This window comes from Rhododendron vialii, chromosome 13a (assembly GCF_030253575.1).
Source record: "Rhododendron vialii isolate Sample 1 chromosome 13a, ASM3025357v1".
Lineage (NCBI taxonomy): Eukaryota > Viridiplantae > Streptophyta > Magnoliopsida > Ericales > Ericaceae > Rhododendron > Rhododendron vialii.
Window position 1 is genome coordinate 29,599,011 of NC_080569.1, and position 23,579 is coordinate 29,622,589.

General features: G+C 38.5%; 3 protein-coding genes across 4 annotated transcripts; 2 read left to right on the forward strand and 1 right to left on the reverse strand.

The window, feature by feature from the left end:
• Positions 1-58: 58 nt before the first annotated feature.
• LOC131312438 (NAC domain-containing protein 40-like) lies at positions 59-6,445 on the forward strand. The gene is made up of 4 exons (XM_058340176.1): positions 59-440; positions 3,401-3,654; positions 5,104-5,352; positions 5,855-6,445. Exons 1-4 carry the CDS (start codon positions 251-253, stop codon positions 6,278-6,280), a joined length of 1,119 nt encoding a protein of 372 aa, XP_058196159.1. The 5' UTR covers positions 59-250; the 3' UTR covers positions 6,281-6,445.
• Positions 6,446-8,690: 2,245 nt separating this feature from the next.
• LOC131312439 (uncharacterized) lies at positions 8,691-16,926 on the forward strand. Of its 2 annotated transcripts, none has more exons than XM_058340177.1 (6): positions 8,691-8,749; positions 10,009-10,335; positions 12,337-12,513; positions 12,599-12,721; positions 13,880-14,098; positions 16,206-16,926. In XM_058340177.1, exons 3-6 carry the CDS (start codon positions 12,352-12,354, stop codon positions 16,638-16,640), a joined length of 939 nt encoding a protein of 312 aa, XP_058196160.1. In that variant the 5' UTR covers positions 8,691-8,749; positions 10,009-10,335; positions 12,337-12,351; the 3' UTR covers positions 16,641-16,926. The 2 variants fall into 2 exon arrangements, with proteins under 2 accessions (XP_058196160.1, XP_058196161.1); XM_058340178.1 differs by lacking the exon at positions 8,691-8,749 and adding an exon at positions 10,769-10,809 and having other exon boundaries at positions 10,121-10,335.
• A 3,685-nt stretch (positions 16,927-20,611) lies between these two features.
• On the reverse strand, positions 20,612-21,920 carry LOC131312440 (NDR1/HIN1-like protein 1). The gene is made up of 2 exons (XM_058340179.1): positions 21,612-21,920; positions 20,612-21,336 (listed from the first exon to the last, which is right to left on the reverse strand). Exons 1-2 carry the CDS (start codon positions 21,825-21,827, stop codon positions 20,914-20,916), a joined length of 639 nt encoding a protein of 212 aa, XP_058196162.1. The 5' UTR covers positions 21,828-21,920; the 3' UTR covers positions 20,612-20,913.
• Between the last annotated feature and the right edge of the window lie 1,659 nt (positions 21,921-23,579).

Here is a 23,579-nt window from a genome sequence, read left to right on the forward strand (position 1 = left end):
GGGGAGCCAGCAGGGTCCCCGGATCCATACAAACGTGGCCTCACGTGCCATTCACGCCGTGTCCTGTTGCCAAAGCGCACGGACTGACAGAGGCGGAGAGAGACCCGAGTCAAGCTCTTTCCTTTCCGCACTCATTTTTACCCTTTCTTTCCGCCATCGCCAAAAGCAACCAAAAGCATAGAGAGAGAGAGAGAGAGGGAGAGCGAGCTAGAAAACCCTAGAAGAGCAGCTGAGCTGAATGTGGAGATAGATGGCTGAGATGACGAGAGAGACGGAGCTATCGATAGCGGCGTCGTCCGTGTTCCCGGGGTTTAAGTTCTCGCCGACGGACGAGGAGTTGCTGTCGTACTACCTCAAGAAGAAGCTCGAAGGCTCCGATAGGTGCGTGGAGGTGATTTCGGAGCTCGAGATTAACAGATACGAGCCTTGGGACCTTCCAGGTTAGATTATGCGAATTGCTTGAATAGAAGGAAATGATGTTTAACTTTAGCTATTGTTAGGGCATCTCCAGCCCTTGCTCAAGTTTTCAGACAAATTTGAGTAAGAATTTAAGGACTTAGGAGTTTGCTCCTTCCTCTGAGGTGCGAGCAAGCCGGCCGAGACACACTGCATGCCAAAATAAAATAAAAAAGGCTTCATTTTGTATGTTGTACTTGAATGGACAAGCGCAAATATAAGTACAGATTTGAGTAAAAGCTTCATTAGCTGTAATTTGTGAGGAGCAAAACAAGCCTTAAGAATTTAAGTGAAAAATTTGAGTTCCTATTGTTCTAGTGAGAAATTTGAGTAAAACTCATTTGGGTATGAGTTCGAGTCAAGGATTGGAGCAAATTGTGAGTAAAAGAGTAAGGGGTGGAGGTGCTCTTAGCAGCTTGTAAAACTTGAGACTGAGATGTATCGGAGGTAGGTGAAATGTATTTTATTGGTAAGAACAATCCTTTCCGATTAAATATTCTTTATTTATTAAAGGTCGTCACAAAGCTCCCTAACCCTAATGCTTAATTCTAATTGGTATTTGATATCCAAATCTACCCAACGGAGCCTTATTATTGTTCTTTTGCATCTAAAGTACTTGATATGAATTGTACTTTTTGCATTTTGATTGGTGATACAATTGGGATTTTGCCAGTTCATAATGTTATTCACATTATACATGGTCTTATCATCTTACGTAATATTAGTTGTTCATTAGGAAACTAATTTGGCTGTATTTCTGCACACTTTTGCTTGATTAGTTATTGAGTTAAAGGTGGTCGGATAGAACTAGAATGATTGATCTCAGGGTACCAATTACAGAGCTTAAAATCAAGTTGGTTAAATGAAATCTTGAGACTATAACAAGGACAGAAATAAAATGTGGGAACGGAGTTTCTTGATGGAAAGTTGAAGTTCTCATGGCAATAAGAGTTGGAGAGAATTGCTGTCTAATCAGAGTCTAATTACGTTGAATTGGAAAAGTTTATTGGTAAGGCACACGGATTGGGACTATTGGGTCCCTCCATGTGCGTAGCTTTAAAGTTGTAGTTCATTCCTTGTTCAGTTGGTTAGAACGGTACACAATGTGCAACTTACCTTGAAAATGATATCTTGATTTGGGGTGAAGTCTAATATTGGAAGTGGAGACATTGTGTGAAACCTTTTCAATTTTACACCGTTGTTTTGGAATTGGGCTTTGATTTGGGGGCATGGTTTCCCAACATAACGTCTCGAGTTCCTCGATTTTTGGAGGTATAGGGAAGCTGCTATTTAAGTGGTAAACTGTCTGAGAGAAGTCATTTTGTGCTTATCTTGTCAAAGGCTAGGCTTGTCTCCAGTCTTCCCCCGTCCATGCCCCCATCGATTGCGAATATATGGGTACCATATTGTTGTCTACAGTAATCCCCAAGAATTTTATGAACTTCCAGCCCTCCTTCTTGGCTTGCCTTATGAAATCTGGGTTTAATCCGTGGAAAGCAAATGACAAACTGGAGAACCCAACCCTGAAATCTGTCCATTCCATTCCCACACTCTGGTCGTTAATCAGCAATGAGTAAGACTCTGATGTAACACATTTCATAATCCACCTCATCAGAGCCCAATTTGAGAAGCATCGCTCTCCAAAACTTCCCTTCTGTGTCACAAGTTTTGCTAATATCGAGTTTCATGGCCACCGAACAGTTGTTCCCATAACTTTTCCATTCTTGTTGTGGATGGCTTCCTAAGTTGAAATGTGGAATCAATATTGTGAGAAATGAGTCTTGCAGACATATGTACGTTCATTTCCATGAGCAATCAGCAAAAATGGCTGCATTCAGCAACAGATACTTTTACAAATATCTTGTATCTAGTATCTAGTATTATGTAGGCTTAGAGCATCTGCAATGGGAATAATCAAAATCGATAACCAAAATGTGCCACGTCAGCATTTGATTATCCATTTAGTTCATAATCAAACCTAACAAATTTGATCTCCACATTGGTTATTTTTGTATCCCTATAAAAAACCTCCCCACAATACGCAATGCACCTATGTCCAATTGCAAACGAGTTCCAATCACGCACCCGACCACACCAAATTATTCGTCTCGATGAAACGATTCTAATGTGAGGTGTTTTTTAATTTTTTAGTTATGAATTTGGTTATTGGGTTTGGTTATTGAGTTTTGGTTATTGGTAAAAGTTGTTAAGTTTGGTTATTTAAAGGTCAAAATTTGATGAGTTGCTAAGAGGTTGCTAAGTTTGGTTATTACAATGTGAGCACTTTTTTGAGCAAACATTGCTAACTTTAACAACCTTTTGGTTTTGATTATTACATTGTGGATGCTCTTATAGGCTTAAGCTCCCCATATTCATTGGTAGCTTGACCTTAGGAATTACCACAATGTGTGTGTCACTGTCACTACAGGACAATTTCTCGTGGTGAAAAAAATCTTTAACTTGTATCACTCTTTCACCTATGTAACGGGTATGAAAAATGGACAAGGCAGGGGACACAGAGATGGACACGGGACATGACTATTCTCAAAACATGGGGAAATGGACATGGCAGGGGACACAACAATCCTTTTTATATGGTTCTTTTAGATAGCAAACCTACATTGCAGCAACTAATATTTTGGTTAGGACTGAGACTTGAGGGTTTGCTCCCTCCTAAGCTAATCTCTCAGGTTCGAACACAGAGCGCGTGGAGTTGGGAGCTCTCAGGTTCGAACACAGAGTGCGTGGAGTTGGGACGAGGCGCAGCCAGCAGATCTTTTCTGGCTAATATTTAAGTTATAGATCTAGACTACAGGATTACTGTGATTTAATTTCATTGTTGTGGGTATTAAGTGCAATATTTTTTTGTATTGATTTGGTTGTTTACCTGCTTAAATGCTCTATCAATTACGAAGGTTGATTAGTTACTTTCTCATATTACCAGCCAAATCAGTCATTCAATCAGAAAATGAGTGGTTCTTCTTCTCTCCTCGTGGAAGGAAATACCCAAATGGATCACAAAATAAGAGGGCAACTGAATCTGGCTATTGGAAAGCCACTGGAAAAGAACGAAATGTTAAGGCAGGTTCAAATGTGATAGGCTCAAAAAGGACCCTGGTGTTCCACACTGGTCGTGCACCAAAAGGGGAGAGGACAGAATGGATAATGCATGAGTATTGTCTGAGTGGAAAATCTCAGGTGATTACTATCTTTTTGATAATGTTTTATGTTCTGGGATAAATCGTTTGAGTTATTTTATGCAAGAAGTAACTAGAGTACATACATTTAACGGACAGTCTTATGATGTGAAGGTTGTCACGTGAATTCCTGCTCCGGCAACAGGTATTCACTAGTTACTCCATGCAAGATCAACGTGGATTAGAAAGAGTGGATTGTATTTAATGGATAGTCCATGTTTTGGCTGTTACAATTAGAATCACACTCTGTAGCATTGTCACTGGTAAATATTGTGGAGCAATAGACTACAGTTAGCTAGGAAGATGGATGATCACTGGTGTTCACTGAATGACACTGACATTGTGTTCTTGCCGTTGTTCTTCTTTGTGTGGTGCTTTTTTTTTAAAATGTTTCTGAAGTTGCTTGAAGTTGCTTATAGGTGTTGGGTTCCTGGGGTTTTGCACACATTATGGTGAGCTAGAAATGCATACTTCCCAGTTTTTGCTTTCTGTTTATGGTTATCATGTGTTGATAGCCTGCTGCAACACTCCAGGTTTTCTACTAGATCATGGAGGAGACAGTCTTTAGGGTTTCACATGCCATAAAAATATGGGAAAAGAACTAGTTCTTAAACAAAATTTATTTAGTGCTCTTCAGTTATGATTTAAATGTTGGCCTGAAAAATTAGAGGAATCCAGTTATGGAAGTTTGTTTTATGCTCATACATCTTTTTTTCAATTCTTATCTTCCTGTAAATAAATCTCAACGTGATCTGTTTTAGAAAAAAAGAAGCGGAGGAAGGAGATGGAATATATGCCAGGAATGGAACTAGGCAATTGTGTTCCATTTTAGATGAAAAAACTCGTGGAACTACAATCGATCATTATATATTTTGCCCCACCTTTTGGAACGGGCATACAAATATCCGTGAGAGACACTATCATAGAGAAGGTTTTCTTTGTAATTATGGCACTGACACTTCTTTTTCGATTTCTCATGAAGAGAAGAAAAATTTAACCAATTTCAATGCTCCATTGACTGGGAAACATCATCTTGGAATATGGGATAAACAAGAAAGATGATTTTTACCTAGATACACCATCTGTGTGTGACTACTTGGTTACCTTTGTTTTTACTCGTTTGTGTGATGCGCGTGCAACCGTGATTAAGCATGAAAAGATGAGAGCAACAAGAATAATGATTTGGGTATTTGTGGGGATTGATATGTAAGAACTCCATATTTCAAGATTTAAGATACTTCGTTAACTCCAGCGTGCATTGTTGTCTATTTCCATTTTCTGGTGTTTATGAATGTGATATGATGTTCTCTTGCAAATTTAGCCTCAAGTATAACGTTCCAACATCTTTGATTTGTTTCCCTTTTATGTCCGCACTTGCTAAAATTATGTATAGATCTTGTTAAGGAAATCTATAATTTGTTTGACCAAGTCTGACATTGTATCTCTTCAGGATTCGTTGGTTATTTGTCGCCTTCGGAGGAACATTGATTTTCGATTAAATGATACTCCAAGACCAAGTTCTTCGAATGAAAGGACTTTATTGATCGAAAATGATAGCAAATTTGGAGGAGCCAATGCAGCTGCATGCTTTTCAAAGGAAAGCAGCGGTCATAATTCCGTTGAGCAACAGAGTGTATCTGGTTCTGTATCTGATCAGAAACAAGTAAACGAGCTTTCTCAGCCGGGTTCTAGCCACCAGGTTGGTTTTTTATTTCTTTCCGCCTTCTATTTTCTTCCTGTGTTCATTTTTACAGGAGCCTTAGATTTGTTATCATAGTTTGAAGTCCTTATCTTATGGGACCTTTTGATTATGGAGTTGAAACTAGCTGATTAAAAAAAAAAAAATTTTCCTGTTGTAACTTTTTTACAACCTAATTTGATCGAGTTTGTACTCATTTCCCCATAATTGAGTTTGGATTAATTTCTTCACAATGGTCATTATCGTCTTCAGTGAGCTGTTTTTCAAAGAGTTTTTGGTCAACTTTATTTCATTATCTGATTCGTATCCATGAGAAGACTCGGAAAAGTAAAAGATTATGGACCCAACTCGCAAAAAAAGTTCAGAAAAGGCAAGAATGAGCTAAAAATGAGCCAAATAGTCGATGGTTCTTGTTTTCCCCAAGGACCCCAACAGCTAAGCGCTGTTATACTCAAAGCCATGCACTTTCCTATGGTTTTTGAATAGCAGTTCTAAATTGCAGGGCTGTTACGATGATGACTGTTATGCTGAGATACTAAAAGATGATATTGTTGACCTTTTTCTGCCTCCTGCTCTCGGAAAGTCAGAGGATGAGAGATCTGTACAACCAATACAAGAATTCCATTCACCTGTCTTCCCTTTCCAGGGCACAGCTAACCGAAGAATCAGATTGAGTATGCACCAGATTCGAAAACACCGAGCTAACGTATTGGAGGTTGAAATCGGCAAGAATAAATATGTTGAGGATGAATTCAGCGACGAATCCACAGAGAGGTCACCAAAATATTTCGAGAGGTTGTTATCAGGCAGGAGAATCAGTCGCCGCTCCTTATCCATGTTCTTGGTTTTTTTGACTCTGCTGATTTTTTGTTTTAGTATGCTGGGAGTCCCAGGCAAGCTGAAAAAAGGTATCAACATGCTTCCTTAACACCGCGGAGTGTTTTGGTTAATATAGGGTTAGGGTGTTTTGTTAGCCCTGTACAAATTAAAGGCGAAAACTCTGAAAGTAGTAGTAGGGGTAGGACGAGTGTAGTGTGGACCCTGAGATTCGAAATGACTATCTTGGAATGAAGACACTGCTTATTCTTCTTTATCACTGGCCGAATACAAGACTTTCTAGCAATGGTTTGTGATGTATGTGTTTACACCATAATTTAGTCTAATATGATCGACTAGGTCAAAATGTTACACGTGTCAGCACATTTTAGACTAGTTAATGTAAATGCAATATGAAGCCTATTAAGGAAAATCAAATGGACCGGTCGACGGTTAATATTCAACTCCGGAACACGTTTCAGAGCATAAGTTACATGTAGATCGTGGACAAGACAGTTAATGCAGGCAGTTGAAGCAATTACAACATTGGGGACGTGTGAGATCATGGAGAAGTAACTGTCTCGTGCAGATAGTGGAGCAATATAAGGAAGTATGAAAGTAACCACTCAATTCAAATCAAAGGAGGGAATTTTATCTGGTTTGAATTTCAAATCGAAGACAGCCTATAAATACAAGAATAGAAGACATTTAGAGACCCCCCAATCAATCGCCCAAAGGCTTCTACTTTTATTTGTACTTTACATTTCTTGCTCTAGGAGTAGTTTGTAACGTAATTGTCTGTTCGATTGTGTTCCCACCGTCGATCGACTTCTATTCTGAAGAATAATAAAGTTCATTTTGTTATTTTTCTTTCATCTCCATTCACTTCATTAAGTTTGCTTCTAGAGAAGTCCTGAAATACGGCAAGGAACCAAACTCTACCACCACAAACACCCACATTCCAGCACATACACATGCAACGACCCTTATTCGATTCGCCGACTATAAGCGAGAAAATAGACAAACAGTATAACTATAGTCTTAAATAGTGGTAGAAAGGGGTGGCTTCTTATTCTGCTGTCAACATGATAGATGAATTTTATCGATAATCGAAGCATATGAAAAATATATATAATGTCGAAACAAACAGCAGTCTTTCTGCAATGCAGACGACAACAACAAAGGATAGGCTTCCTGAGTCCCAAATTGCCATGTAGTAATATTTTCCTCTGCGTCACTGAAGCTGAGTCCCGAATTGCCACGTACTAGTAAATTTCACCATTTTTCAATGCCTGTGATTCCAGATAGGTTTGTTTGCATCAACTTCTTTGGGTTGTGGGGGAGAAGAATTATCACTCAAAAGAGGCCATTTTTCCTACTGTTAAAAAAGGAGAGCGGTGGGGGTGGGGGGCGGACTGGAGAGAACATATTTTCAAGAAAAAAAGAATAGGTTAATTATCCGTTTCATCCCAAAACAATTCTAAATTTTACTATTAATTTGTCCCCTAATTATGAATTGAAACTGTTGTGTATAGTCACGTAGTCCAATTACTGATGTTCATAATCGGTTAATATTTGGATGAAAACCACGCAGAACAAAATATTTATACGGAATTTTATAATGATTTCAATTTGAATCTAATGGTTCATCAGGCAGCGTTAGGTTGAACTATCATTTACATAGAAAAATAAGTCACTAAACAAATTAAAATTTAAAAAATAGTTCTTACACTTATATAGATATTTTTTTTGAACAACGAAGCAAAAAAAAAAATATTGATAAGAAAAAAGGATTACAAAGCAAAGCTCAAGTTGTCAAAAAACTAACAGAGCACCCAATGGGCGAAGCCCAGATCACCGAAAGGGTCTAAATAGATATAAATATAACAATAAAGCCCACAAGAAACTCAAAATCAAAATACAACAATAAAGCCCACTTATATAGATATATACTGTATCTGATAACTATACTTTTGGATAGGGGAAAATGACGGTTCAGGACGTATTTTGATAATTAATACTCGTCAAAGACGTGCTAAGAATATTTGTTAATGTTGAAAATGTCCTTGGCGGGTACTCCCTCCGTCCCAATTTGTTTGTCCAAATGTCGAAATACGTGTCTTTCAAAAATATACTTATATCTTATATTTTATAATGTTTTTTTATGATTTTGTATAATAAAACTAATTGAGGCCTATCAAACAAGATCCATATTGCATATTAAAAATATTAAGAATTGAAAATTATAGTCAATTCTTTGAGAGGTCAAACGCTCTCAAAAAGTTAAAAATGAGACAAACAAATCGGGACAGAGGGAGTATTAATTATTAAAACACGTCATTGGCCGTCATTTTCCCTTTGGATAGATGGTCTTTTTCAATAAAGACCTACAAAATGGAGTCAAATCAGAATAGATTTAACCCATCTAAGCTATTTATTAATTGGATCTTAATGCGTCCACTTAAATGACCTAATAAGTCATGCATATAACCCATAAAAAAAAATCTTTTTATCCTCGATCTCCTCCTGATTCTGCTCTGAATCGTCTCGCGTCTCGACCTCTCTCGCTGAATCATCTCAGGTACATCTCTCTCTCTCTCTCATCTGTGTTTCGTAGTGTTTTGGATGCCTGGAAATTCAGTCTAAATTAGTCGACGCAATTGGCAATCGGTTGAGTTTAGGGCTCTTGCAAATCTTGTAGTGTTTTGTAGCTAGAAAGACAGATTCGAGTGATTTGGAGATTTTTTTTTCTACTTGGCGTCCATGGGTGGTGATTTTTTGCTTGGAAACTTGGATTACTTTGCTTCACTCAATTCTGCTGCTGCTTCACATCAGTACTCTTTGTTTTAGTGTTTGAAATTAGCTATGTAGTGGACATGCTGTATGTCATTTGTTATGTTGGTATCTTCTCAGATAGAGTATTTCCTTTGTTTCTGTCGTAAGAGCATCTCCTATCCATACTCTATATCTCTATTTGAGAGTATCAAGACATTTCAATCCATCCTCTCAACCTTCCTCTATTTGAGAGTATTAGATTTTGATCCTCTATATTTAGAGGGTAAGAGAAAATATAGAGGATCATCTCCATAACACTATTCACTTTTTTAAAAGACATTTTTGTCCTTGTAAGCTTTTCTAACTAAATTTTTATACCAACCATATCCTTATGAGAGTATAAAAAAAGATTTTTTTTTCGTAAAGTGATTTTAGAGGGAAAAATAAAAGATTTGTGGTTGGAGTAAATAGAAATAGTGATTTCCTCTAAAATCACTTTATGAATAAAATAGAGTATTTTGATACTCTCAATTAGAGTATTGGATTGGAAATGCTCTAAGTGGATTGGGGTGAAAGATTTGGTTGAACACATCAGTCTCTCACTCTCTCTCGTTTCCGTTTGTATTAAAACAAACAAAAAATAAAAAATAAAAAGAATTTTTTTGTCAATAGTTGAAAGAACCATAAAATGGAAAATACGCAATGAAATATTGTCTACATGCCTGTCTGTATGGTAATTTTAGTATATATGAGGTATTTTAGTCATTTAGATTTACCGGGGTAATAGGGTCATTTTAGTGTAAATTGGTATTTTAGTCCTTTTAAATTTTAGTATATAGTATATAATTAGGTTAATGAGCGTGTCGAGTTTTATTTTAAATAAATGAGTCGGGTTGGGTATGAGTAATTTGACTTATAATTAATGAATTCTAAATAGGTCATTGCCCCATTAAAGACCCAATCCACTTGCAACTTATCTATTTTAGCCCAAACCGGCTCATTTGCCACCCCTAGATAATGACTTAGATAATGACTCCTACATACGTATTTTTAAAGTTCGAACAGGTAACGGATTGTTAACTGCGTCTGGACTACATTGAAATCAATTGAATAGATGAGGGACTACATAAGTACAATTGATAGAAAGGGGGCGAATTAAGGAATTTGGAAGAGAGAAAGCAGAGAACGGAGAAAGAAGACCAGAAGCAGGAGAGAGAGAGAGAGAGAGAGAGAGAGAGAGAGAGAGAAGCAATTCGAAACCAGGTCTAGGGTTTTCCGCAGGGTTCGATTTCCAAGTGCACTATCGTTCACCTTATTTATATTCCACTTATGCGTTTCTCGCCGTGAACGCTCTCTGTGTTTCTCGTCTCCGGCGACCTTCCGCCGACAACAGTAAGTCTCTCGACCCTAAAGCACAAAGCCCTTTGTTGCAAATTCTATTTTTCTTCTATTTCAATGCACTAACTATGGTTTCTTGATGCGTATGCTACTAGATTCACATGACAAATTACATGTATTTATTTACGTGTCGAGATACGGAGCCCTAAGGTTTTTAGAACCTGGTTTGAGATAGGCAATGGGTATAAAGGATTATCTTTTTTTTGAGCTTGAGTAAAGACTGATTTTTCTCTTCTTTCGGCCAGAACCGGAAAATAATTTCCTGAGTGCCTACAAAGTGTTTGATTTCGGCTATGGATGTCAAAACTTGGAGCATAGTCCTACTGTTGTTTATGTGATATTTCGTTGTCTAATCAAAGTTTATGTTATTATGAATTGGATTGTATGGGGAAAATTTTCTATTTGTAATTATATGTAATGTTTGCAGCGCTAAATCCGGAAGGGTAACCGGTATCTGACCGATACCAGGTATGTACCTATAGAAAACTATGGTATTGTTTGTAAGCCAGGTCGGTTTGAAATCCAAGTCCATGTATAGTTGCGAAGCCTTATGCTTTTGGATACATAGATCCCTCACCGCTCCGAGTTTCACTTGATTTAGTCATATGTTCCCATGTCATCTCCTCCACTTTGAACTGGTAAGTTAGCTGTTGGAGAAAAGGGAAATTGATGCTCAGGTAACACTTGTTAGATGATAGTCACGAACAATGAAGTTTGTGTACTTGGATGCCTTGTCTAATATTGGCCTTTCACTGGAAGTACCAAAGCAGTGATCGTGAATTTGTTTCAGGATATTATAACAACAGAACTACAATTTTCAGTCACAAAAATAATGGAAATTAACAAGAAGATAGTCTTTTACATTCTTGACAAGAAGATAGAGTCTTTTATGTTGTAGGAAGTCAACTGAAAACTAGTTTGATGTATCTTTCGACTGTATTGCTCTTGGTACAATAATCGCTGATGGATATAATTAGTTTTATTATGTAGAACAAAAGATACCTCTACATAAACAATGGAACAAGAATTTAGTAAACGAAACAACTATTGGTTTGTTTAGACGAAAAATCTCTATCTGTTGGTAATTGGTATTGGCTGTGCAGTTTTTAGTTCAGCTTGCTTGACCAGGAATTTCAGTTTTTTTTCCCCGGCTTATAAAGTGAGTGAGTTTTTATTTTCATGTGTAGTACTCCTGTAAAAACGTTAGTTTTGTTCAAATGTTCTTGTCCGTGTTGAAATCCTATTTTGATATGAAATTAACCCTGGATATTCTTGGGCCACCCCCTCTTTTGAGGATACAATACTCGATATCCAATTCGAATAAGGATTCAATTGGCTTTTGCGTTTGTGACCCATGTGCTGGGGAGTTTAAATCTTCTGCCTTGTACTGTTGCTCTGTGAGACCCCAAAACAAAGTCCCACATCGGGAAATTTGGAAAATGTAAAATGGTATATAAGGCTTCGCGAGTAGCTACTGAATAACTTGAGGTTAACCTTTTGAGCCACGTGGTTAGGCTAAGGTTAGCAGGTCAGTTGGCGCGGGTCGTTATAGTTGGTATCATAGCACAACTCTGGTCTAAGAGGGGGGGGGGGGGGGGGGGGGCACCTTTAGGATTTGGTACGAGCCTGATGATGTGTAAGTGTCACACCATGACCACCAGGGGAAGGTTACTGGGCTAATGCAAGGGACGTTGCATCATAAGGTGGGAAGATTGTGAGACCCCAAAACGAAGTCCCACATTGGAAAATTTGGAAAACGTTGGAACGGTATATAAGGCTTTGCGAGCAGCTACTGTATAACCTGAGGTTAACCTTTTGAGCCACGTGGTTAGGCTAAGGTTAGCAGGTCAATTGGCACGGGTCGTTGCATGCTCAATCCCACATGTCCAGCTTGTTGATCTTAATGTGGTGCACCAAGATATCATTAAGCATTCTACTGATTTAATGCAGTTCTGCATTGTAATGATATTCTGGTTTCTTATTTTGTAACTTCAGAATAGTAGAAGTAAAATGAAGAAGTATGGCTTGCAACTTAGGGCTCAGTCATCCCAGCAAAAGAAGCAGCCAGGAAGACCTCCACTCCCAACTCCTCTTGGTTTCCATGATGAGGATGACGATGACGTTGAGAGAGAGATTTCTCGCCAGGCGAGCAAGAACAAGGCTCTCAAGGATGTGAGTTTTACACAAATGGATATCAATTTTACAACTGATTTCATTTCTGTTTCCTGAATAATATTTGTTTTCTTCTCTTCACAAGATTGAGGAGCAGCATAAGAAAGCGTTGGAAGAGGATCCCTCTGTATTTGATTATGACGGAGTATATGAGGACATGAAACAGAAAGTGGCTCGCCCTTTGGCCCATGATCGGCAGGAGAGAAAGGTATCTTAGGTCATTTGCTTCTTACAACACTTTTCAGAAAGCATAACCACATTTGTACTTTTAGAATTGACTGAATATTTTGGTGTATTATTCAGATCACAATCTGTTGGACACTGTTTTTTAAGAATAAGACCACTATTACTTTGATAAGTATGCCGAACTTAATACTCTGATTCAGTGCATTTTACGCACTTCTTCATTTTAAGTTAGTCATAGATGTTATATGAGTTACTACTGTAACTCAATTGGAAAGGTGACCTTTTGAATCGTTATTGCGTTGGCAACGCAGTAAGTTAGAGTTTGTTCAGTTATGAAAAGAGTTTTATGTAATGTAAGGCGATGGAAGTTCCTGGAAATCTCTTTTGTACCTCTGCAATGACAGACCTGATAAAAATTTGTAGCACTATCATTCTTTTGTTGGACATTGGAAACATTCTTAAAGCATCTTCTGACTGAAAAGCTATTTCATTAGAGTATAACCTACTCAAGATGGAAAGTTTGTAGCTGTCACGTAATACCAGAATGCCGCAGTAGACCTTTTTTCTAGTTGTTATCTATATACTAAAGCCCGACAATATTTAAGAAGTGTACTTTGGACCAGTTTGAATGGATCCAGAAACAAGCTGCTACTTTCTGCCGCAAGTGAGAAAACTGGCAGAATGTCCGTTGTTTTGAAACGTGCCAATCATATTCATGGGATTTTGTCATGCAACATATACTAATCACCTTATGACCCATTGCTTCTTGACTTAATATTTGCTAATATTTTTCTTAGTTCTTTCTCTTTTCTTTGGTGCAACTTCTTGTAGTAGGTTGAAGGAGGAACTATATGTTTATGTATTTTCTATTCAAATTTCATATACATTTGAATCTGCCTATTTTCTGTCTTGAACTGTGTTTTGATACTGATTAAGTTCCTTGCTAGTTTATTATCTGTCCAATAATCTTGGCTAAATCAAGTTTTTAAATGTGCTGGTAATTCTCTTAAACATGAAGGATATCATCAGTTTGTTAAATTTACTGACTGATGTTAGATTTTTCCGTTTGATCTCTCTTGTGTGTTTCTGTGATTGTATGTTGCTTGCATGCATGTGGGGAAAACAAGCAAGCTTTAAGGTCTTCTTCTATTTGTTAACCGCTCTTTATTTTCTTGTGCAGCCTAAATATATTCAAGCACTGATTGACAAAGCCAAACAACGGGAGCGAGAGCAAGAGATAGTGTATGAGAGAAAACTTGCTAAAGAGAGAGACAAAGATGACCACCTCTTTGCAGACAAGGACAAATTTGTTACCAGTGCTTACAAAAAGAAACTTGCTGAGCAGGCTATGTGGCTGGAGGAAGAACGTCTGCGTCAACTCCGAGAAGAAAAAGAGGATGTATGTTTGCTTTATGTTTGGTCTTCCTACGATATTACATGCAGTTATATTTTCTGATTGTCCAGTAAAGAAATCTACCTAGAATATTTTTCCATTGCTTATGGTTCACATATAATTTTAGACATCGTCTTAGCGATCATGTTAGTGTGATAATTTAGTAGAAAAGAATAATTGTTTGGTTCACTGGGTAGATAAATAGGAATGGTTGCATCTTACTTGATGTAGCAGGATCCAGAGAAAAACTTGTTGGCCAATACATCACTAAAGAGTTGTATACCCGGTTGGTTTATCACATTAAAACATTCAAATAACATCAGAGGAGTTCTGCTGATGAATTCAGGATGGACAGGTCATGTAACTATTGTTTCACTGGTGGGGAAATAGGAATTGGTAGATTTTACTGGATGTAACAAGATTTGGCTAAACGTTAGTATGGTTTATTTTGTACAGCTCTTTTAAGTTAGCATGTTTGATAAATTATAAAATCCAGTTGTACCTGGTGTTGTGCCACTGCCTTGTGCTACCTTCAATGGATGCATCAATCTTTCTTTTTCTCATCTAGAAGTCACAGTAAACAGTTATCTGAATTTGTTGAAACCTTATCAACTTATGGATTTAATACTAAATGTTATTCATGTTTCCATAATTGTATTTAACTGCAATATTTTTTTTCTTTTCCTCTCTCCAGCCCCTCCACAGCCACCCCCACCTTTAAATGCATGAGTGGGTGGGAATTTTTTTTTTTTTTTCCGTTGTGGAAATTAAAATGGACTTTGGATCACGCTTTTTTCTTGGATAACTCGATGTTTGGCCGAATGGACTGACTGATCCGGGGAGTCGGGGACAAATCCCAACGTCCACTAGCATGAGGCCAAATTAAAGCCAAGGCAAAGCCCCGAATTGACTGCCCAAACACATGAATTAATAGCATGCGATGAGAGATGAACCCTAGACCAAAGGCTTCCGAGGCCCCTGTTGCCAAATGACTACCACTGCGCCAACCCCTGGGGGTTTTGTATCCCTTATTTTAATATGTGTTGCTAGATTAGCATGCTGAATTTTTCTGTCTTGTATTCACCTGTTCTGTGCAAATTGCAAGGCATATGTAGTTCCCGATTTTTGTGGGTTGCAACTAGTCTTTTTCTTATCCCCTAATGATTATGAAAAATATTAGAGGATGCTATAGAACTCTTTCTTTTTGAATGTTTTTTTTTTTGATCGGCAGAAAATATATAAAATTAGTACAATAGGGCTTCCTTTTTTTTTGAAATGTTAACAAGACACTGTTGCTTACTGTGTCACATCCTTGCAATATTGTTCCTAGAACACAATACAAAGGAGGAATTAAGTTAAGAGCATGAATCGAAGAAGAGAGAGGGAGAGTTCCTTCCATGTGAACTGTAATAGGAAATAGAAGTTTGGTTGTTTTTTATTTCTCTGTACTTGCTGATTTCCCATTGTTCTAGTGGAATGGTGGTGCAAATCTTCTTTGGAAACAACTCTTGCATGCATTCTCCTGTACTTTTTCCTAAGCAAAATCCATTCTTTGTACGTTTTGGGATGGTAAAACAGTTTGGTTTAGTCCTGCTTTGGAGAATAGGATTGTTGTCCCCAAAGATAGTTGCCTGGGCATTTTGTAATGCTTCTGTAGATCATGTTGCATGAGCACTTTTTGGTGAAGATACTGTCAAACACTATATCGCTTACAGTGCGACTCTCTTTGATGTGTCTATTCAATGTGTCTGTATTCACTCCAGCATTCCAAGCAACATCAGCTGAAGAGGTGCAGAACCAGGGAATGGCGTTTCTTACGTGCCGATAAAAAAATGGTGTTTCTTACGTGCGTGTGTTCATCTTTTTCAGTGTCCTTTCAAACTTGTGGATAGGTTCATTGGAATTTTCCTCACTGGTTCCTAAATTTGTTGAATCTTCATATTAGCACGATTTCTTACTCTTGTCTGCCTTGCTTTTTTGTTCCCTTGGTATGATATTCCTATCTGGTTATTATTAGCAGATGTTAGAAAATCAATAAACTTACTTCATCGACTTTGTTTTGTGGGATCATTGTTCATTGATGATCTATTTGTCTTTCTATTTCTGCTGGAAGGTGACCAAGAAGAAAGACATCACTGACTTTTACTTCAACCTATCAAAGAATGTTGCATTTGGTGCCCAAGAGGCTGAGACAAGGAAATCCGGGAAGCGGCAAAAAGAAGCGAGTGTTGGTACATCAGAAGAAAGACCTCAATTGACTAAATCGTCCTTGGAGTCTACGGAGCTGAGCAAGGGGCATCGGGATGAGGCTTCTAGGGTTGCAGAGGAGAGATTTGAGCCCATAGAGGCAAAACCTGCTTCTAGGATTTCTGAGGAGAGATCTGAGCCCATAGAGGCAAAACCAATTCCTGATGCTTCCGCACAAGCTGTTGGTGAACAACCATTGGCAGACCAACCAAGACGTGATCACCACCATAAGAGAAATGAAGATTCAGTTGCTGCCGCTAAAGAACGCTTTCTAGCACGGAAGAGGGTGAAGGAACAGTAAATCCCTGTCTATTGTCTGTAGCTGTCTGGTACTCTTTAGGCAAGGTTTGGTTTGATGGAATGAGAAGTGGAATGGAATGGTTATTATTCCCATGGAATGTCTACTCAGATGTTCGATATACTAAAAATTGAAGGAATAGCCATTCCAAATGTAAAGGAATAGCTATTCCATTTGAAAGGTAGAGAATTACAATTTCATTCCATCATCCCCATTTGGATTGTTAACGGCACTCACATAATTACTAATGCCACTCCAAAATTTGCTAATGCCACTACAAATTTCATTCTATTGAGTTGTGATTCTAGCATACCAAACATAGGAATTGGAATGCGAAGTTTATTCTTGCTATTGATTTCTAGCCACAACAAAACATGGGAATGAGAATGATTATTCCAGTCTCAATTCCTCAAATTCCATTCCATTCCGATTTACATTTCATTCCATCCAACTAAACGCATGAGGTCACTTCCCGTTCCCTTGTTAGGCCAACAATAAAGAGTCTCTAGTCATCTTATCTTTTGGGTCATCCAATCAATTTTCTCACTTCGATTATTTCTTTCGGCGTGGTTGATGTTTGATGGTTTCCTGTAAATGCAAGGGATGCATCTTCTATCTGCAGAAGCTGCAGCCCTGCCCTTGAACATCTGCAAACAGGGGACCCAACTGTACTATTGTGATGTTATGTTCCAGCAGATCCTATTGGCTGATATTTTTGTAATATCATTGTTTCAGGTTTTTAATATTATTGCTTCGGATTGGAATGAATTGGGGAGTTGATTAAAACAAGGGTTGCAATTTGTATCGAGGGAAAATTTAATATTGAAGCCACCTCTGTGGATGCCTTAGGCAGATGTTTATGTTAGGAGCAAACGCTTATCATCTCACTGAAATCCGCAGGTGTAAATGAAGGCGCAATTTTATTTCCTTATGCCATTATTGTGCCCAAGTGCCAACGGGTCAGTTGAGACTTGGCCCCCAGGCCTCCGCCCAACAATCCTCCTCTCCAGCACTTGCCCAAAAGCAACGTGTTATCCAGGAGAGTTAAACTCTGGACATTTGACTCTAATACCACTCGTTAGGATCAAGTGTTTGTTTTGTTGGATGATTTTGTTTTTTCTCTTCGGTGATAGCTTCGGCACATGATTTTTCTTGGGTAATGGTATGGGTGGATCTAAGTCACATAATTCATGTGCTTGTACAGAAGCGGGTGCACGAGCGTAAAAACATTTTTATACACTTCTTAAATTACTACTAAAAATTTGCGAGACCGACGTACGAAAGCGTGAGCGCAATGTGAAGATTGAGAGCAGTAGTGCAAGACATTTTAAAAAATTATATGTGGCTAAGGCCGTGATGCATATTCTTAAGTTGGTATGCGAAAGCTATTTACGTTACCTCGATGTAAGCTTATCGAGTTATCAATAACACTTTCTTTTGCCCATAGGAAGAAACCGTGGGAGTGTCACTTGCATCATGCTGCTATCTTTTGCGGAAGTTGCGTGTTAGGCATGGCAGGTAAGTGGAAAAAGAACAGTTTTTTTTTTTTTTACCAACTTTGGGCTTTCAATTGGGTACCAATAATTCCAGGTGCACCTAAAACCTAATACTAATAATTACATGCTCCCACGTGGGTGAGAGTAGAAGTAGGTGACCCAAAAGAAACACATCGATTTTGTGCCTCAGAATTGAAGTCTGTGTTTGGATCCCAACTTATTCGATGAAATATTATTTTGCTTGATTCATCTTTTTCAAAGAGTGAGCGACGAAAAATGCTACGATTCTTGTTGCCATTATTGAGAGAAAATGCCTGGACAAATGGCTGAAGCGCCAAAGGGCCCGTAGCTCAATGGTATTTTCGGGTCCTTCCTTGTGGGAGGTCAGGGTTTAAGTCCCGTCGTGGTCGTTTGTGGATCCAGGGCTATGGATTGTCTCTGAATCTCTTCTAGACTAACTTACAAACTCTCCATAATCCCCATTGATGTATAAAGTGTGGCAAAAAAAAAAAATGGCTGAAGCAAAAAGTAGCAACAGAAAAAGAGGAAATAAATTAGTACTCCTCTTTAAAAATAAAAAAATGACAGTCCAAAACAGATAGCTTCGGTATGTAAGCTCGAAGACTGCGTTCGCTTCGGGTTTCTAGAACAAACTCTTCTCTCTGTGTACGGTACTCAGTAAGTTTTCTCTTCAATTATTACTCATATTCTCTATCTATTTTTCTACACTTGTTATTTTAAAAACCTCCATTAAAATCCAAATTCCAAGCCAAACAGAGTCTTCCAATTGTTTCCGTAACAACTACTAGTAGTTGGAAAAGAAGGAGTACAACTTTTGAAGGTAAACTCTAGTCAATTACTACTACCGTCATTGACACTTCTAAAATTAAAGTCACCCTCATTACTTACACTAGTTGAAAGCGTGTCCAAGGGGACACCGAATTTATCAACTTTCCTTTCCTCTTGATCATACTTTACGGATATATATATTCCCTCCGTCCCAAATTCTTTGTCCGATCCGCAAAACGAAGTGTTAAAAATAATACAATTTTTTCAAGAAAAAATTCAAATTTTTTTCACAAATTAAAAGTACTTATTGATATCTAGTAAGTTGTTGAAAAACTTTTGATTTTTTCTAGCAAAAATTATATTATTTTTAACACTTTATTTTGCGGACCGGACAAAGAATTTGAGAAGGAGGGAGTACATTCCATGGACTTGAAAGCCATACAAAAGCCCATTACAAAACCATTAGAACTTTTAAGCTTTAACTTTCAACTTTCCTTTGCAAAAAGAAATGAAGGAAACTAACTCGAGAGAGGGACAGAGAACCAACTCCTCAAACATCAACGTGGAAACTCTAAATGTGGTTTTTTTTTTTTTTTTCCATTGATAACTCGATGTTCGGGTCAGTTTGCGCGTGCCTCAACTAATCTTGAAGCCCTTGAAGTTTACGATCGGACAAACCCTCTGGAAGCGGAGCCTCAACGTTTAGAATGTTTAGACTCCGAAAAATTCGAACATGCGACCTCATGAATAACAAACACTTATACTAAGCTACATGGGGAACTTTTGAAGGTGTTTAATGATCATGAAACTCCAGTCAAATATGAACTTTCAAAATTTATCTCACCCATAGTTGAAGGAGTGTCCCGGGGGACACCGATTTGCGCTTTTCCAATTCTCAAGTGTTGAAGAACACGAAATTCTACGCAGGGCCACAGAGAGTTCTATGTACAGCGAAGGGGTAACCCCATAATTGCCTACACTATTGCATGAGAAAACCTTTTTAATGGCGGAGCCGTGAATAGTTGTTTACGGAATCAATCTCGATCGTCCAAAAGTATTTTGGACGGTCCGGATGTCAATAGAAGTACAACTTCTTTGGAGAAAAGTTTTAACTCTTTCCCGAAAAAGTTTCATTTAAATCCGGACCGTCCAAAGCTGAAACGAGCAGCCGAGATCGCGCGGAGCCGTGAATAAGTTTTCTCCTATTGCATTCGGTGGCGGAGTTAGGATTTAGATTGAGAATGATGTTATTTGATGGGAGTTATCTACTATTCCGAGCATGTGGTTTCTTGAAATATAAAGAGAAATGTCAATTGTAGAATCAAACTCTTTATTGAGAGACTATTTTTATGATCCCAAACTCTTTATTTTTCAATTTGATATTTTTCCATCACTTGTCTAAGTAAAAGATCAAATTATTCGGATACTGATACGGAGTAATTGACAAGTTCTTAATCGACTTCTCTTGTAAACTAACTTTTTAATTTTGAGATTTGGGTGATACGTGCTACTCCCCCTTCATATACCTCCGCCCTTGATTACATCGTCCATTTGTAAAATGCACTGGAAAAAGAGTAGATATATCATTCACAGAGAATCGTCCCTGACCACAACAAAGATTGATCAATGATTGATAAACCAATTACGCAAAAGATGCAAATTAATGAAAACAAAAAAACAGTAATCATATACCAGTAGAAAACGAATTAATTAATCAATTTTCCTTTCCCCTTAATCAAACGAAAATATACATAAATTCTACGTGTCTTTCTTCCCTTTTGCAAATAAAAATGAAAGGAAACTACTGGGCAACTATCAAGTAGTGCTTCACCGTCCTTTTCTAACACATTATTGCGGAGTCCATACATTCGAACCGGACTTCACGAAATTGACCGGTGGAAAAAGACGTCGGGACATCACGTGGGTGTGACCCGAGACTACCGAACAAATTTTCGAGAACTATATTGCTAAGTACTCCTAAATAACTAGGCTCAAACATCAACATGGCAACTCTGCACCAACTGGAACTTAACACCCGATCCAACAGCAATCCCGCCACCGCTGTTCACCCTGTCGCCGCCGAACACGATATAAGCCGGACAGTTGACGTACAAGTGGTACCTCCCGGACACCCACGTCCCCACCTTCCACCTCACCCTCCCGTCCACCTTCACATTCAGCAGCACCCTCCCGGTCACCTGGTCCTCCCCCAGCGCAGCCGCCAGGTATGGCGCCACCGGCACAGCGTTGCCGTAGATGAACGGCGACCAGACGTTGACGTCCTTGTGTCCCTGGTAGGTTGGCGGCAGCACGGTTGGGATGGTGATCTGCTGGCCACGGTACGTGGCGTAGACGTCGACCCTGTCGTAGAAGACTCCGACGCGGTCGTTTGGGTTCCGGGAGGAGAGGGTGACCTGCAGGAATGGAACCATGATTTCATACGGGAGAGGCCCGCAATTTGGAAATTTCAAGATTCAGTAATCTAAAACATTTCAATGTCAAAATAATACACAATACAAAACACTATATCTAGGAGATCTTATTGAACAAAAAAAACTAATAAAATTGGTGTCATCATGTAAAGTTTTTTGTTTTTTAAAAAGAAGTAGTAGATAATTATCGAGATTTTGGAATTGGGGGCGGCCTTGGCCACCATAAGCCAGCTACTAGTTCCGTCATTGTCACTGACCTGGAGGGTGGTGGTGAGGAAGTTGGGGGCGGAGACGTTGAAGGCGTAGACGGTGGCGTCGATGAGGATGAACTTGGGTTTTGTTGGGCGGAGGATGAGGAAGATGAGGAGGATGGTGAGGAGGACGAGGAGTACGAAGGCAACGAGGGCGGCGACGATGTTGCGGTAGAGGGTTTTCCGGTGGTCGTGGTGGTAGCCGCAGTCCTTGACTGTCATTGTTACGGCGGTGGGGTGGTGGACAGAGAGAGAGAGAGAGAGAGGATATTTTAGTCGGAAGGGATGAGCGATTTTGCGTGTTTGTGTTTCAGATGGGGAGGGTCACATGGAGGATAGTGTTATTATAAGAGAGGGGGCAGAGGGAAGGAGTATTGAGTGTAGTAAAGGACCGTAAGTCTGAGTTGTTCGTGAATTGTTCGAGACTCGATTTTAAAAAATCTTGTTTTGAATTAGATTCATTTATTAATGAATCAAACCAAACCCATGCCTCATTTTTAGTCTGGTATCATAAGTGAGCAAGTCCAACCTTTAGAGTATCTGGTTCGATTATGCTCGTAAACTTAAAATAAGCTGTATAACGATGAACTAAAAATAATCCAGCCCAAGCTTGAATTCAGTTTTTTTTTTTTTTTTTTGAAATCAATGAGCTTTTATGAACCGAACCGAGCTGCCTTAATTACTTTCAACCACTTAATTGTCGAGCGTATGAGATGGGTTCAGACTTCAGAGTGTAGACTTCGACATAGATACGTAAAGAACAGATTGAGTCATTAATTGGTGTAATTAATTTATCTGTCACATTCATGCATGTGACTTGCCCACATGGAGGTTAGTGCATAACTTTATTGAATTGGCAGTGTCGACTAATTATTCAGTGATTTTAGAGCATTGTCCCGTGATGCTCTAATAATTTTATCTCCATCATATTTTTTTTGGAGTTTATGCACTTAATATCTATTATTAATCCTGCTACCGAAAATACACTTAATATTTGATTTCAAAAAAATATGTGGTGAATATGAGTGTTGAGCACTGCCCCACCACCAAATAAAATGGTTAAAGCTGCAAAAGATTAGTTTAATTAGTTTAATAACTAGACATGAGTGAACTGGCGGATGTACCCCAATCATGGCTTTTGTTTCATTTGGGTTCTCCCAAGGGGATGATTTTCAATAAGTTTCTAGTCAATTTATCTATTTCTCCCAACTTATTATATCCAACACACTCATTATATTCAACACACTCTGGGGTTGTCCTAGTGGTTTGGGCAGATGTCCAGGCTGTGGGAATACTTCTCAAGGTCATGGGTTCGATTCTCCACCGGATGAGTATCTTGCAGTAAGTGGGAGACTGTGATTGGTGTGGCCGCGTTAGCTCCCCCGGAGGTTTGGGTAATACAGTCAGGTTCATATAGTAGCTTGGCTGCAGGATTGTTCAATTGCTCGAAATTAATTTCTCAGTAACTTGTGTGCGTTTTGATACTCTTAGCCTTTTTTGTTTTATCGTTGCATTTCATATCCATGAACAAAATATTAAAATTAATTTGTGTCTGCAACCAATTGTTTAGGAGTAGGGGGAACACATTTCAATCTTACAAGTTACAATCATCTCTGCACTTTGCTGTGATTGCAATGTATGTGTTAAAGTAAGAAAACCTAATCATTGCAAAACTAGGAAGGAGATAGTTGCTTTAATTTGCTTAAAAGTTTACTCGAGATGACTTGCAATTTAATTGAGTCTAGATGATATATTACTTATTATTGACCAGCATATATTAGTTTCTCTATAAAATCACTGAGTAACGGGTAATAACGATGCCGATCAAAAAAAAAAAGAGGGGGGTAATAATGATCAGACTTCATAACCTAGGGCTCTCGTTTAAGAGCTCTAAGAGAACCATAGTACCAAATGAAGAGAAAGTTTCTATCTTGCCGTTTCAACACCCAAAACGACGTCGTATAGGAGTCGGAC